This window comes from Lepisosteus platostomus, chromosome 2 (assembly GCF_059453375.1).
Source record: "Lepisosteus platostomus isolate fLepPlt1 chromosome 2, fLepPlt1.hap1, whole genome shotgun sequence".
In the NCBI taxonomy this organism is placed as follows: domain Eukaryota; kingdom Metazoa; phylum Chordata; class Actinopteri; order Semionotiformes; family Lepisosteidae; genus Lepisosteus; species Lepisosteus platostomus.
The window spans coordinates 32,099,138-32,116,022 of NC_142612.1; the positions used below are offsets into that span (position 1 = coordinate 32,099,138).

The window sequence follows — 16,885 nt, forward strand, 5'->3', positions numbered from 1 at the left end:
ACATACTGAGACCGCTCTTACTGAGCTGGATCAGCAGAAAGTCCTTGGCAGCTTTCACCTTCTCTCTTGTTCAGATGAAACTCTCTCGTTATGAACCGCTGCATATAATTGCGCGTAAAGTCATTTGCACAAATGGTTCTGAAGGATGATGCATGATGCATAGCGATTATGAAGGAGTGATGACAAGTAATTTTTTTTGGCCTTGATCAAGTAAAATTTCTGCATTTGTTTAAGCGTCCAAGTTAGCGGTGAGTCTCAGGGCTATAAAAAAGGAAACTGCCAACATACAGTATGCAATGCAGAGTGTAACAAATGCCATGTGCTGTTCTGTGTCAAATTTGAGAATTCAGTAGATTTCAGAGGGACAGGTTCTGATAAAATATCCTAGTGGCTCACAATAAGTGCAAGGAATCCTTCATATAGTACTGTTTGTTCAAAGGGCTACCGTAGCACTGGTTTATAATAGGGTACCCACTTCTTTCACCCTCCAGCACTCCATGGAATTTTCATTGACCGTGTTTTCAGGATCTGGGCTGGATGTTCCCAAAAGTACAACATGCCAAAATTTTTGAGTTGTATCACAATGTTGCCTGTCTTCCTACTGGATCATGTTTGATGTAGAGGGCAGAATACCATCTACTGGTCCACCGGAACCCCTCCTTAGAATCCTATTGCAGATGGAAAAGTCTTCAATTAGGAATTATGTAGTCAGTTACTTCACTGTACGTTTGTAGACTGCTTTCCTTTGTGTCAAGTGATTTCTATCTATCTTCAGTGTAGATTAAGGTTGTTGTCAATTTTCTACATTAGCTTACTTTTAACATTTTTCCTACATTTCCTTAACCAAAAGATTGATGTTCAAGAATGGAGAGAATTGGATTTGTAAGAATATGCATTTTTACGTTTGATGTGAGCATACAGGAGGTAACACTGTACATTAGGAATGTTTGCGTTAGTCATCATTTACAAACGACAATATATGACCTAAGTTGTTTTTTCTGTATTGAACTTATGTTTTGTTTCATATGCCTCTTTGTTTTTTATGGTCTCCAGAACATTGCCTGTCATCTTGATAGTGTTTGGTTAAGGACATTGAATGCGTTCCTTCATTGAGTTAAGGAATGACAACTGCTTAATATGTACACCGGCAGACAATGCATCTATTGCAAACCAAGCTCACCTTAATAAGATTAGGTCTGTATAAAACCACGTCTGAGATCACATGTAAAATATTAAACTTCAAGATATTACTGTTTACGTTTACTACACTTAACTATGGGACCTACTGATCTTTGTGTCATATCTGGAATTTTGATTATGAAGACTAACTGGTAATTAACGTACCTGATTAACTGCTATTCTGTGACGAAACGTAGGTTTATTGGAAGTATATCCAGCAGATTTTAGAATCGTGTTGTAATGCTGTAACTCAAGGTGACACTTTGCAGACAGTGTCATGAAAGATGTGTGCAGATATCTCCGTGAGCAACTTTTCTAAGGGCTGGATAAAGGCAGCTGTTTCAACACTTGTGTGTGACCAAAGCCTGCTGGTGCCGGTTTTTGCCAACTGCCCTTTGTTTTTCGTAAGTCGTCCTCTGGCTTGGTAAATGTCCGAAACACTAGGGCTCCTGTACTCGCTGTCTGGACCATGCAGGGAACAAACTAAATCTAACCCGTTCCTGCTGCTGCAGTCAGTCTTGACACAAACACATTTCTTGGCAGACAGTGTTAAGAAAAATGTGCTTAGATGCCCTTTATGGATGTGAATTTTTAATAAGATAATAATCCTTACTTATATAGCACATTTCCAGATGTGACGTCAAGGTTATGCAAAGGTTGCTTTATAATAGTGTTTTCCCACACACTACTCTGCCAGACTCCAGCTTTTAGACCGGGACTCTTAACACGCAAAGTAACTAGAATATGAAATTAAATTGAAATTTTAAAGAAGCCCAAGAGCAACACAAGACCTTGAAAATTAGGCATACGAAAAAATAAATCAGGTGGGGTTCCCATTGCTAAGATGTGTGCAGAATAATTTAGGAAATTACATTAATACTGAAAAACATATCCTGTGTGTGAAGAGAAGTCCCTGTTTCGGTCTACGAGCTCAGTGTTGGAAGGGTTAAGGTGGAAGGAGGGGTTTATTGTGGGTGTCCATCAAGAGCTATGGGCCTGCTGTAATAACCTGGTCCTGAAAGCAACAATGTCAAGATCCATTTGAAAATCCCTCTTTTGCTGAGCAGGCATCCTGCTTCATGGAGACCCCTATCAGTTTGTTGCTCTTCAGGAATGTTGCAGCTTTGTTTCAGTCTTTCCAACTTTCTCTTCCACTGCTATTTGTTTGCTTGGTTTTAGTCCTGTTTTTCCACCCAAGGACAGCACAGTAGCTCTGGGAAATGGAAATACAGTACTGCTCTCATTAAAAAAAAAAGCTGAGAAATATGTAAACTAAGACGAGCAGATTTCATTCTTATCTTATGTAGGTACTTGTGCGTCTGTATCAATCCCCTGTTGTGGTTAATTCCAGAATATCATTACACATGTGGAATTGGTCAGAAGGAATTGGAATTGAAAAACTGGAAGCTAAAAAGTTTTCCAGATTGCCATTTATGTGTGGGAGCACAAAAACCTGATGTTCTGTTCTCCAAGCGGTTTTATTGTTTTAAAAATATATTGTCTGTCCATAGAGCTTTGTCTAGGAGCAACACGCTTGCCTGAATGTTATCTCAGATGTGCCATTGTCATGCTTAACTTAAATTTGGCAGCACAGCCACCTCAAATTGGCAATGCTAAAGAACCGAGGCAGGCCATGTCTAAGTATATATGCACATGCTGTAGGTCTGTGTATGTCCGCTGTTTGTAGTTTTACAGTTTCCATCATACTGACATGTTTTTTTTTCTCTTTCTTCCCTCACAGCATTATCTGCATACCAGAGGTACTACAGTTTACAGTCTGATTACTGGAAGGTCAGTACCACTGTTCATTTCAGTCTAAGTCCCAGAATCATTCACTCTGACATTTGTTAGTGTTTGTTCATGTTATTGAGCTGTGGTAAAATAAACAAGTTCTTACACAGCAGTAAGTTTCCTTTCTTTGTTTTTGTGGCATTTTATACAAATGTTAAAATTTATTTTGCTTCACAAAATAACTTCATTGTCTTATGTTAGTTGTAGCATTTCTGTGCTAGTTGAGGACGACACCTGCGTGCTTATTCTAAATTCTCATCTTTATTTACCGATTTAACATATTTGCTTTTAACTTGACACGGATTGTTGGTTTCATAAGACCTTTTATTTTCTGTGCCACTTCAGTGCAGACATTATACCGAATTGACATGTTAGCAGGTGAACCTTGCAGATCTGAAATCCAACATGACTAAAATCTCTGCCTTTTTTTAAGATTTCTTTTTTTCTGGGAAGGGAAAGGATTTCCGTGTATACTGAGTTGGCAAATTAAACCAGAACAATTATATTAGGGACTGTTTAAAATTGAGGCAAGCAATGGAGGAAAAAATGCTTTGGAATTCCTGTAAAGTTGTATTTGTTCAGCAACATTTCATTGGCAATAAAGAAGTCAAGCTGGCCCCGAGCGACCAAGCCAATCTGAAGGGTGCTTGAGTACAAGGGTCTTTATTAATGGAAGTGAACCTGGCCGGCGCTTTTAAAAACCATTGTGCCTTCGACAAGCCGGCACGGGGACACAGTGGGTAACACTGAAAGCTGAGAGCCCACAGACTCTGGAAGGGCATGGCTTGGTGGTGGCTCTGTCTGCTGAAGTTGAGCTCTGAGAGCTCTAGGAGTTTGAGTACTCCCAGGATGAGACTGAGCTGCAGGCTGTGCCATTCCCCTTAAGAGTTCCAGCAGTCTATGAAATCGGGCTTCAGGGTCTTCTCCGTGTGCGTGAGTCTGAGCTGTAGCCCCTGATTTGAGGGATCATGGCCAGCGTTTTGTTGGATGGGAACCCAAGGAAAGCTTATCATTCCCGGAAGAACGGGAGTATAAAATAAAATTGAAAAAACGGGGTTCAGCAATGAGCTGACAAGTATTACACTTGTCTTGTGAGCAGAGGACGGTCGTCCATCTAGACGAGATGCATAATTCTGTTGTCCGTTTTGTCAAGAATCACCATTTGTGTCATTGCATTAGATAAGAGAGAACTCTTAAAACTCTGGAGGCATAAGAAAAGACCACATACATGGTTTAAGCTTCGTCATACTACTGCATTACTGGAGAGCCATTCAAGTGCGGTTACTTTCGTGTGGAGGAAAAAAAAAGACTTTATACCTGCATGTATACCTTTATACCTACTGAGGTTTATTTCATTATAATGGAAGTGTTTGGATTTGTCACCAACCAGAATATCCATGTTTTAAAATGGGATAAATTCCTGGCAGGTATGCAAGGCTGCTGTTGCTGCTCTCCGTGCCAGCCGAAGGGGTTAAAGACTCCGTCGAGAGGGCCAGACTGTTCTCTATGATTTATGCGAGTACAGTATGTGGCATCTGTAGAGCACTTCCTCTTCCAGGGAGCCGCTCTGCCTGTCAGCTTGGTGTTCTCCGCCTCTGTCACACAGCTCACTCTTGCTCGAGTGTTAGTCGGGGTTATTTGTAAAGAGATGTGCAAAGACTTCGGTGTTTATCTTAGAGGTGCGCTCTCACAAAGTAATTACTACAGTAGCGGAAAAAGGTCTTCAGTGGGGGTGGTTTTGTTTGTAACGCGCTTCTGTATGCCAAAGGCGGTACTTTGGCCTCCTGATCCTCGAGCAGTGCATCATGCCAGCATCGATTTCTTCCATTGCTCATGTTTTATTAGCAATGAGAATGAAACAATTGTCAGATTTACCACTCGGAAAATTGCCCCCCCCCCAGCAGAGAGGGGCGCACGTTGTTCGGTTTGGTGTTTCAAGTGTTTTTTTTAATAAAGCGCTGAAAGTGCGCATCCGACGTCACGCTCGTCTTTTAAGGATGACCAAGTGCACTGATCCTTCTCCGTCACTCCTGCTTCCTAGCAAGACGAGGCTGATGGCTGTGCTTGCCTTTCCTTATTTTGTTCAGGGTTTATTACGATCATGAGATCAGTAAATTAAGTCATTTGGCAGTCGCAGCGAGGGTGACAGGCACTGCAGTAAACGGAGCTGTTTTCGTTAGCTTTGGCAGAAATACTGCGCAGGAAACTTGTGCTTAGAAGATTAAAAACCTGAGGCGAGGAGGGGGAACTAGAGGAAGAATATTTATAGCTATATTGATATGAAGAAAATTGCCTCAGAAAAGTTACACATTTGTTCTTTGGATTGGTTTCGGTTAGTGCCCAAACCTGTACCCATAAACAAGGCTGAGCTAGTTTACCATACTAAATGGAGTTTTTTTTTTGTAACCACTGTAATTTTTTTGGTAATTTATAACTTGCATTTTTTATACGCGCATGATTTTGAATCGCCTATTATGGTTTGCTTGCAACTATAAGCCCAGTGCACTACACACAGGAGAGAATGAGGAAGTGTGGGCAAGCTCCACCCCCTGTCCAGCTTCGAGCCTATCGTCTTTTTAAACGTCACAGGGCTGCGTCCAGCGTCGACCCCGTTCGGTCCTTCTGGGGAAGAAACGTATCCCTCACCTAGAGCACAGCGTGACCCTACCTGTCCCGGGGTCGAGCGCCTTTAAATCAGTATATCCACTCATAGCTCAATATGTTCACTCTATTAAATGTATACCAGCACATAAGCAAGCTATTCCTACCCTTCTGTAAGAATTATATATTGTTAATAAAAGCTTATCAACAATGAATTGTCATACTGAACATGTGGGTGAAATTGTGCAACTTTAATACGTATTTCAACAAAATGAGACAGCATTGGAAGGGATTGAATACTTCTACAAGGCACTTTTTTTTACAAAACAAAGATAATTGTATCCAGTGTGCTCTAACTGAATTTGTTCAGGGATCCTGTTTAGTCAATTGCTGATGGAACAATTTGCTGTTGGCTTTGAGCAGGTGAAGAACATGACATAAAAAGTGTTCCAATGTGTGACAGGCTTAAAAGATTAATTTAAGGTGAAAAGGCTGGTGGATGTGTATGTTCTTTTAGACACACGTTTAGGAAAAGATGAAAAGGTTCAAGCTTGATTCTTTTAGCTAGCCAGGTTTTAGATTAGGCTGTCCAATCTGTGACTTAACACAGTAGTAGAACTTCTGTTCATTAAATTGATTTGTTTAGAGGAGCACCGCAGTGTAGCATAAGCACTGACCTGACCTGGTTATTAACCTGTGAGTATTTCCAGATAACCACAGCGCAAGCAATGAAAGGTTTTGGTGCTTCAGGCATGAATGGGGCTCTTGTTTTAGAGTGACAGAAAGCTGGATTGGATTCAAGACCCCCCACCACTTTTGTACTCTCTTGCTTCTGATCAGGAACACCATGAGGTGAATTCACTGTGTGTCACTGACCTCTGCATGCTGGCTTTGAGGGAGGATCCTTGTGGTCACTCTTCCATGCCTTCCCTGAAAGAGTTAAAAACCTGAAGCTGTCTTCATATTGTAAACACCACTGCTTATGGGTGTATCAGCACTAAACCAATAGAAACCCAGTGAGAGTTGGAGCTGATCCCAGATTTCTGCCTTGCAGGTTTCACATAGGGTGAAAAAATAAGCCATTTAGGATAAGAATAACACTTGTATGACTTGTCATCTTTTAGATATATAAGCTTTCAATTTGATTTTGGTTTACTCAGTTCCCAGTCTTGCTAGTGTTCTGTTATGAACCAGCCAAAGTAAATTTGTCACCTTCCCTTGTGCACAGAGGAGTTTGGGCTGTGCTTAATCATCTTAAGCTGAACTGGCACTGTTCAGACCACAGCTAGTTACAGATTTTACTGTAGAAAAAATGCTTACAGACAGAAATAAAAGCAGGTATGCAATCAAGCGGAGATCAAGTGGATTTGAAAAATTACCATTATTTTAATGGTGTTAAAATCTTGGCATCTTCATTCATCAGTCTGTTATGTAATTATGGTTATTGTGACACTCCCTGCACAGATCAACATGCTGTTTGTGCAGACATTACTGCAGGGTTCTCAGGCCTTCTTTACAAGGCATGAAACATGGCTTGAAAGGAAGATGTCAGTGGAGTTTTGAAATCAGATTTTCACCTGTATTTGTTATGGAGAAGAAAATACTTCTGTTGCTTGTTTCAGTTTTGTGCTGCTTGGTTGTTTACCGTAATTAAAAAACAAACAAAAAAACCTGGCACTCCTCCGCTCTGTGTGTATTGGAAGCGTTCTGCGCTCCCAGGTGGTGCTTCCAAAGGAATGTTTAGCCTTGCCCACCTGGCACAGGCACAAGACAAGTCTCAGAGCCGCCTGTTGGCATCACCAGTCTGGTGGTGCTTTGGCTTTCAACAATTGGAGTGTCATGCAGACCTCTAGAACCAGGTGTTTTTTTTTTATTGGCCTTTGGGTGTGGCAGCCTGATATGCTGGTGGCGGCACTAGGGATATTTTTCACAGCAGTCAGTCAACCAGTGACTCACATGGTGAAACCCCACAGAAGAACACAAGAAGAACATTGAAACTCCACAGGGACAGAGACGGATTCGAACCTGGGACTCTGGTCCCATACCACCTACTGTACCATGCTATTTGAAGTGGAAACTGGTGGGCGAAATGCTTTTGTGCTTGTTGGCTGTTGAGACTTTTTAACATGTTTATACTCCCTTGCATGGCTGGTGTGTGTGTGGGAGCAGAGTCAGGTAAGATAACCAAGAATCTGTATCAACAAATCTGCTTGACACTGTCCTTCTTGGAAACTAGTAAAAATAAGAGCTGAATGCCACACACTGTACCATACTCAAATTACAGGCAGAAAATAGAAATCTTTATCTATGAACAGTGACACCCAGTGGAATGTGAACTCAAACTGCAGACAAATGTATTTTTTTGGATTGTACGGCTGAAGAGGTTTCCTCTTTAAAGAAAACTGACAGTGGCATCAAACATTTAGGTGTGCTGTTTTTAAGGGATGCTTACCCTTAGTGACTTTACTGTCGTCATAGTTACGTGTTGTTGAAAACTGTGTTGTTTTGACTGGGTTAAGGTCACCCTCTTTCTTGTATCTGTTTCCTTCTTTGTTTCCCATTCTGTATGATTTTCAGTAAATATATTCTAGTGTATGAATTATGGATGATAGATAAAAACATAAAGGTTTTAAATAAGAGGGGGTTGTTCAGCCTAGTTTTCAGTTTCAGTTTCTTACAGAAGTATATAAGTTTTTTTCCCCCCCGCTGTAAGTGTACCTGGTTGTTCTTTTGGATCGATTCTACCTTCTGCATAAATAAAGCCAAAGCAAAGATGACTCTGGGACATTTTGCTAAATGGAGCCATAGGACGTCTTTGCTTTCGATTGGACCACGGCGTCCAGTTGTTAACTGGCACTCACTCACGCCACCGCTGGTTTGCTAGCAGTTAGCCAGTAATTTGCCACGCACCTGGAATGGGGGTGACCTCTCGGAGGCAAGGTGCACAGCGAGGACACAGCTCCAAGTCCGGGTCTGTTTGCAACTGCGTTCACGCACACAAGAAATAGATCATTTGTGTCGCAGCAGCGTCCCATTCTGTATAATTGCCAGTGATTCCAAACCCATGCAGGAGAAAGATGTTTGGGTGAAAACTGCAGTCCTGTTTGTATCCTGCGAGTAGGATGACTAGAACAGGAAAGGACGACATTCAACCATCGCTCAGGCTTCGTTAGCTGTTTTTCTAACGGAATCAAATTGAGCAGATTTTTCAAAAACTATTTTGAACAGAAAATGTTTAGGGGCTTAAACAGCCTGCAGGGCTTACTCAGCTCTTGCTTTATTCTTACTACACAGTCCTAAACATGTGAATACACCAGGCTGGTTGATCAGGCAGGAATGCAGAATCTAGGCCTGCGTGTTTAGGCAGCACAGTAAGCACTTGAAAATTAACTTAAAAGGAAAAACTATTAGCAAGGTCAATGAAAAGGATGCGGTTTAGTAAGATTGTCGTCTACAGGTGTTTTATATTTGGTAGTGTTAAGACCTTGTACTATAAACGGATGGTCTTTATAAGATGTGATATTCGGGGGGCTGCATTGGTGTGCATTGGCCTCAAAGGAACAAGTAAAGGTTAATTCTACACTGAAAAAGTGAAAGTGTAGACAAGGTTTTGATTGGGGAGCCTTCTTCGGGGGTGAGTGAGCGAGAAAGGTGGCAGGAATATAAAGCACTGGGGACCACAAGGCAGCAGGTGAGAATGGGACACATGAGAGTGTCCACAGCGGAGGGGTGTGAAAAGCTGAAAGATAAAAATGGAGGATTTAAAAAGAAATTAGTTTGTCTTTGAGCGAAGGAAGAAGGCATGACTCAATGATAGCCATAAGTGCAATTGGAGCCCTTCTTCGTGGTCTAATGGTGGATCTGTGGGGGCAGCCTGTTTCTAGGAGGCTGTGTCCAGTAGAAATGCAGGGGTAGGGCTGTGTGTTTGCATCAGGTCTTTCGGATTGTTCCAAGATGTCCGGTGTGGGCTGACATTCAGGGAGTTTGCCAGAGGCGTCCTGTCCAGTCTGGATACAGATTTGACATTGCTATAAATGTGTTCAGTATAAACTCTTGTATACGACAAGTATAAACTAAGTTTCTGAAAATAATTTAACATAATGCAAGCAGTGGCTTTTGTACAGACAACCCCCTATAACAATGTAACGAAACTCACCTTGGACTATACAAAACATTTTAAATAGTTTTTGATTGCCTGCTCAAAAACCTTGAACAATGGATGTTACACTAGATGACATGGAATAAAACCTCTTAGTCTGATGAAGCAGTGGACAGCGTGCGGTCTAGTACACACCCATCCTCTTCCCTCCAGCCTGACATCTTCCCAAGGGAGAAACTGACACATTTTGATTTGCTAGTTTGATTTCATTACCTATTTTACAATAAATCTCAAAATGGAGCGTGGCTGTAGTCAACTCCAAGTAACCCTCTTTCGTAACTCATTCAAATTAGATCTGTCAGATATGCACAGGAAGTCTTTCAGTATATGCAGATGTTGCTCTGTGTTGTGGTGAAAAAGCAGTTCTGTGGTTTTCTCTCGTGACTCATTTGTAGCGTTTTGAGCTCATAGTGAGATTTGGTGGTAAGGTGTTTGGTTTCTTAATGCTTTCAGTTATATGTTTGACATTTAACTGCATGCTTGTAGTATTGAAACTGTTACTCTTTGTGGTTCATTTTTGTTTTTGAAACAACAGATTGTCCACATTTATATGGTTGTTTATTATATTGGCTTGATGTTGAAAATACACCTGTTCAGGGAAAATAATGTTGCTTTGAAAACACTTAATGCAATTATATAGGAACTTTAGACAGTTTACAAATGAGAGAAGGCTATTTTAAACATCTAGACAATATCCAGGGCATTACTTTTTAGCAACATAGCTGATAACTTGTTCCACACTCCCAAAACTCTCTGGGTACACAAAGTGTCTTGCTCTTCTCAGTTGTAAAATGCCCTTTAAATTATAGAACAACAGTATCTTTGTTATACAGTGACCAGACTTACAGATTTGCTAAATAAGACCCTATATACTTATATAAGGTTATGTAAGTTTAACAAATATACAGTGCCCTACCACATTATTCATACCACTAATGAAACTACAATAAAAAGCATCACGTGAAGATGTATGTATAAGATAGTGTCTTGTTTCACAAAGGGATAAAATATTAATATAATTGTGTTGGCATTAAAGAGAGTGAAGTCATATTTGTCACACAGTCCAGAAAACAACAGGGCCATCTTTTTTCACGCCTATTTAAATTCTCCTCTGGCATGGGTTACACTGACAAGATGCCCCATGTAGTTTCATGGGGTTCACACACTTTTTCTGTCTGGTTTTTGACCTTTCCTCCAGGCAGAAAGATTCTGAGTCCTTCAGTACCTTTGGTGTCCATTTGTAAATAGCTTTCTGGGGTTCGAACCCACGACTGGGGTCTGGAGATTGAGATGGCCAGTGGAGACACATTGACAACACATTTATTTTGTGTTTGCAGTTAACTGTTGCTTTGTTGATGTCGATTGTATCCACATCCTGGTTGTGAGCATAGGTGAAATGTCCCACTGGAGCCATCATCAAGTCTGGCTTGTATGTTTTGGATCTTTGTCTTGCTACGTGACCCAATTGCGCTTTAGCTTCAGCTGTTAAGTTGTAATTTTTACAAAAGTAGTCAACTGCTTACATGAGGCTTGTTTGACGTATTTGGAGGAAGGGAGCATGCTGTTAGCTGTAAAAGGTTGTTAGAAGTGGCAGTCATAGAATAATGACAATCAGTATAGTGTTAATGTCATCTTAAAACAAAACTCAAATCTAGCTTGGTGGAATTTGTTCAGCCTATTTTTGGTCTAGATTCCATTTTTGATCTCAGACCGAAAGAGAAACAAAGTTAATTTTAATAGAAGAATTGCTGGGTGGAAAAGAGACCGCAGGCTGTGCATATTTTTATCTTGTAACTGCTAGCAGCTCATGTCTTGAGGGGAAAATGCTTTGTTTTAATCTCATTAAGTGCTCATTATGCTTCCCAGTGGTATTGCGAATAATGGCGACATATATTTGAGCATTCGTCACCGCTGTGCCAAATTCGGAAGAGTCTCTAGGTGTCTTTTTACAGTAGCAGGTTTGAGTGCTGTTTGTTATTAGAAAGAAGTGATGTTCCCAGCACCCAGTTATAATTCTCCCCAGAGCCCGTGGGATGGGACCTGATGGCTTTCTACTGAGCTTGAGTGTATCTCAAGGAAAGCTGCAGCTCTGTTTTAATTTCAAAAGACCAAATTGTTATCCCTGAATTGGGGGGTATGAATATGAGCTCTCCAATCACAGCACCACGCAAGATGGAAAAATCCTGTGGCTTCGAATTCCTCTTTTCACGAAGAGCTTATATAGTTTGCTCTCCCATACTGGCCTGGATGGGTGTTCACAGGGTGTCACACCCGGTGCACGTAATGTGAACGAAATTACGATCTTCGCCATTTTGCAAGTCTATTTTCCAGTCCAGGTTGCAATGTGGCAAATTGAAATACCTACATCTAGGGGAACACAAAGATGTTTACTTCAGTGCAGTCAAAATCCATTTCAGCATTACCAGAAGGAAAGGAGGAATTCAGGCCGAATAACATCTTGCTTCCAATCTCATTATTACTGATGGGTAGAAACTAAACTGATGTTTGTGGAAATATTTTGTTTCCTGTGAATTGCAAAACTTTCCTCTAAAAAACGCATATTGCATTCAAGTTTTTCTTTTATGGAGCAATTGTCACAAAGTCATGCTCTCTTATGTAGTTTGGCCAGATTAGTATTTTGTCACCAGCTCACTTTTCCATTGTGGTGTGGTGTTCATTTAAATGCCAGGTTACTTGATCTAACTTGATTTGTTACTCCTTCTCCTCTGGAAACTCCACATGTCAGATAGCATGGACAGGCCAATCTTTCACCCCATCTTTTCACACTGCTCCCTCCAGCTGGAGTTGAGAGAGGTCATGTTGTGTTGGTGAATATTGTGGTAATAATTGAAGTGTTATTTAATCATGACCAGAAGATGTCAACCAGACTAGTGATGTAATGATGTTGTGGCACTCTGGTTTCTTGAGATGTGATCAGTGTAAAACAGCACTTGCAGTTTTCATAAGTTCATTGCTTCACTGAATTTGAAAAGACTCTTGCATAGTGGTTAAGTTTTTGTGCTCTGTTTTCTGAGGTCTTAAATTTTCTCTCTTTTTTTTCAGAATGCTGCCTTCTTGTACGGCCTCGGTATGGTTTACTTCCATTATAATGCATTTCAGTGGTAAGTACCCTTTTCATTAGTAACACGGAGTTGTGTTAAAAGTTGTGATGGCTGGGTAGGGGGCTCGTGTTAAATGCACTGGGGATTAAGCTGCATCTCTCCAGGAATGACTGACAAATTTGGTTTGGCAGCATTAGTATTTTCGGCTTTCTTGATAGTTCTCATAACTCTGTTCTGTGTGAGAGAGAGGAGCTGCTTTTCACTGGCTGATACTGTAGAGTGGGAGCGATTCTGAATTGAAACCTCTCACTTTCACTGTGCAGTGTTTCCGGCTTCATCTTTGAAGTCTTGAATCATTTTCTGTACCTTATTTGCTTTAGAATTTGCAGAAAACAGTGCAGTCTGTGCATCTGGGCGTCCATCTTCAGGTGTGCACATACTGCATAAAACATACCTGGTTTCTTCATTCAAAATTTCAGAAAATTGCCTGTGCATTTTTACTGCTGTTAAACTAAGATGTTTTCTTAGACCTTGAGCAGAACAAGTATTAGAAGCTTAATTATGCTGAAAATAACTTAAACATTTAGAAATGCAAAATCTATTTTTAGGGGGTAAAAAGAAATGCAATTTCTGTAGATTTATTTGTTTTGTTATTACAGTGCGATCTTTATAACGTCCATGAGCCAGGTGAATTGAGTGAAGGAAATCAAGTTGGGGAAAAGTTGAACTTTTCCTTCTTTTTAAAAAAGTTTAACAGATCTTTTGGTTCATAAGTGGACAGCGATATGTGCAAAACACAAGAATCTAGATGAAAAGATGGTTTACCAAAGGAAAGACCTTGCCTTTATCTACCCGTTCAGAAGGTTTGAGCCAGAAGGGAGACCCGGTCAGGCGTAGTTAAACTTCACATTAACTGTAAAACTCTAGCTATTGTGTAGTCTTAAAGGACATTTTCCAGATAGCCCAGCATGATCTTTTATGACTTTTTTTCATAGCCTTTTGCCCAAAACACCAGGACGTTCTGGGTATTTTAGCAACCTGCAGGTTTAAATGTCTAAATGGGGGATATCTCTGCAAGCGTCGTGGTGTTGCAGAGCCAAGTGCATGTGCCATTATGTAACGGCACCGCAATGTGACAGATGCATGTTGGCTATAACCTTATCATAAAAAGAATCTAACCACCTTTTAACGTTTGGATGTCTTGGTATACCTGTCGACAGGACGTGCTGTTTGTAGTGGTGACTGTTACTGGGGGTCTCTATCTTCTTGGCCCTGGTAAGCTTAGATAATGGGGTGTTTCACTCCAGTGCTCCATTTAAATGGTGCCCAGCCTATTCTAAAAGGTTATTTCAGCAGCTTTGAGATTTAGGGGCTTATTTAAAATAATAATTTTCCCATACCCGCAAGCTGTGAGCGAAATCTGGCCGCATTCCGAGCATGTAGATTTCAAGGTAACAGCTCTCTCTCTCTCCAGTGGTGTACGATGTACTCCTCCACACTCAGCCTCCTTCAGATCTGTGTGCATCTTTAACATATCTTAGCATAGCTGCCAGATTGGTGGGTGCATTAGTATCCATGTGCCAAATATGGTCCAGATTTCTCTTTCAGAAAAGAGATCTGTGGTTCTGGTGCTCTGTATGAACTCTGTAGAACCTGGGTAGCCGATCAGCCTGTGGAGCATTTCTGTGGCAATGCTGAACACAGCAGTTTAGCGCAGACTGAAGGGAGTGTTTAGTTGTTGCTTTTTAAGTGTTTTGTTCTTCAGCTAAATCTAGACTTTGTCACTAGCATTTGGGTGGATTTCTGAAAAAAAGAACACAGTTCTGTGACTTTACACATTGTGGGATGAATCCAATTGTCCATGATCATTAGCATCTAAGCACCTTTTTTTTAAAAAAACAATCAAATAGCTTCTACTGAAAGATCTGTATCACTTTGGCAGAAGATTTGCAGAGATGATGATGGTGATGATGATTATTAAGATAATATATGGGGAGGATCAGTTTTTGAAGAGCATCCTGTGCTGATTCAGAAGTAATCCCAAAGTAAGAGATTATGCATATATGAGGTCTAACAAATTGTCAGTGAGGGCTGTGAAGTTTGATGCCGAAGCGCCAATCCATGATGGTACAGGTACATCTGCGCTGAATTCTGCTGTTCATATTGTGAAAGCATTTCCTAATCTTCAAAGAGAGGTGCATGATGCAAAAGTTAAAAACTTCTCCTATTGTCCTCTTCCGAGAAATACGTTTCGTGGGTTTTATTTTGAATGTGGCAATAGATATACAAGTCTACCATGAATAGAAAGTGCTTTTTTTGTTTTGCTTGTGGTACTGGTAAACAGAGTATAAACAGGACCAAGTAAAGGGTGTTACCTGCTGAAAAGACAAAAAAACATTTTAACTGGTGAATCTTCTTCAGTAGCCTTTGCTGCCAAAGCATGCTGACATTGCTCCCTACCTGAACTTCATCAAGTGTAGAAACAGCTCTAGTTATTAATACAAGGGTAGCTGCAATTCAGTGTACAATGTGGGTTATTGTAGCAAAAAAGCTTAAATTATTAAGCTTATTATTAGGATGATTATGGCATTGTGCATTCACTGCCATTCTTATATATAAGTAATTATGGGTACAACACTGCATTAGCGTGTTTGTATAAGCATATCTTAAGCAAAACTGTAAACATTTATGCATCTTATGTGAAATTATGTAGAATACAACTTTCACAGTTCTTGAAGTTCTCTCCAGTGTTATTTTGAGTATGAAGTTTTGCCTCTAGTTTTTTACCCAGATGGAACAGGAAGAAGGAGAAAATACTTTGTACTTTTGCAGATCCATAATTCCATCAGTTTTGTGATGGTGACCTGTGGTATCTCTAAATTACTGTGCTGTTTGTGCACCTTTTCTGTAAGCAGCGTGCCATTTGCTTTTTAAGAGTTTTCCCGGCTTTTACATTTGGTGTTTGTAGGCATGCGCTACACAAATCCTGCTTCAGAAGCTATTATTTAAACCTTGCCCTCCGTAGATTAGCAAATGGATAAACTAGAATTCTGTTTTATTTTAGAACCCGTAGAAACATAGATGCAAACACCCTCACCCTAAAGTATCCTAAAGTACTAGCACCCTCGCCCTAAATTACCATTTTTGGCTTAACGTTTTCCTCGTTTTGTTAGATTTTCAGTGTCTATGTGCAATGCATTGAGATGACAGAAAGATAGAATTATGTAGTTAGAATCATATTGTGCTGTATGTAGTCTGATGGTTTTGGCTGAGATGCCAAACAGAGCAACAGACCTCTCCTGGGATTTATCATTGAAGGTCCCCCTTTTCCCCATCCAGGACATTGCCATTCTCCACTGACGCCCCCTCTGGACAGAGAAGGTAGGACTCCCGTGTTGGTTCACTAGGGCTTGCTGGGATAAGGAAACATAAAGATTTACACACTTTCTTTATGACCTTAAGACTGATTTTGTAGAGAAAACAGAGTTTGTGAATCTCCCCCCCCCCCCCCCCCCCCAATTTCAGAACTTTATTTAAATATTGCCAATTTTCCAATTTGAAGTGGTCAGATGTGTTTCATGTTTTCTCTTCTGCCGTGAGCCCTGTGGCCTCGCATTGGGCAGAATGAAAACTCCTGCTCCTGCCCACCGTCGGGCCATTGGCCTTTCCACACAGCACAGGTGGCACTTTCTTTTACTGGGGGATCTGTGCCGATTGGAGTACAGGGATATCCTGCCCTGACAGCAGCCAGCCTGAACTCATGATCTTCGAGCTCAAATGAGAACCTTTCACCTTCAAATCTTCCAGCTTTATTTTTAGCTTATTACTCTCCTCTTCTAATTTTAAGTTGATCCTTATTAAGTCATTTGTTCCTCTTAATTCTTGATCTATGTTTTCTTCAGAAATGTTTGGAACATTGTTCATAAACCTTCCTTCAAATTGTTACTGTAGTTTACTGTGTAGGTCTCGGAAAACAGTAGTGTTTCTTTTCAGTATCTGTTGTATTGTTACAACATATAAATCAAATTGCTAAACCTTCTTAATAAACAAGCTTTAAAGCTTAAATCCTAAATCTAGCTAGTTTTTATATTTC

At 40.5% G+C, this 16,885-nt stretch overlaps 1 protein-coding gene across 5 annotated transcripts in view; it reads left to right on the forward strand.

Moving 5' to 3' along the window:
- kdm6a (lysine (K)-specific demethylase 6A) overlaps positions 1 to 16,885 on the forward strand; it is a 104,213-nt gene that overhangs the window by 41,488 nt on the left and 45,840 nt on the right. For 3 of the 5 annotated variants that reach the window (XM_088605543.1, XM_088605560.1, XM_088605578.1), the window contains 3 exons: positions 2,921 to 2,970; positions 12,794 to 12,852; positions 16,132 to 16,173. In XM_088605543.1, coding sequence (XP_088461669.1) covers positions 2,921 to 2,970; positions 12,794 to 12,852; positions 16,132 to 16,173 — 151 coding nt within the window. The remainder of the gene's footprint in view (positions 1 to 2,920; positions 2,971 to 12,793; positions 12,853 to 16,131; positions 16,174 to 16,885) is intronic. The other 2 variants (XM_088605551.1, XM_088605570.1) reach the window with 1 other exon arrangement.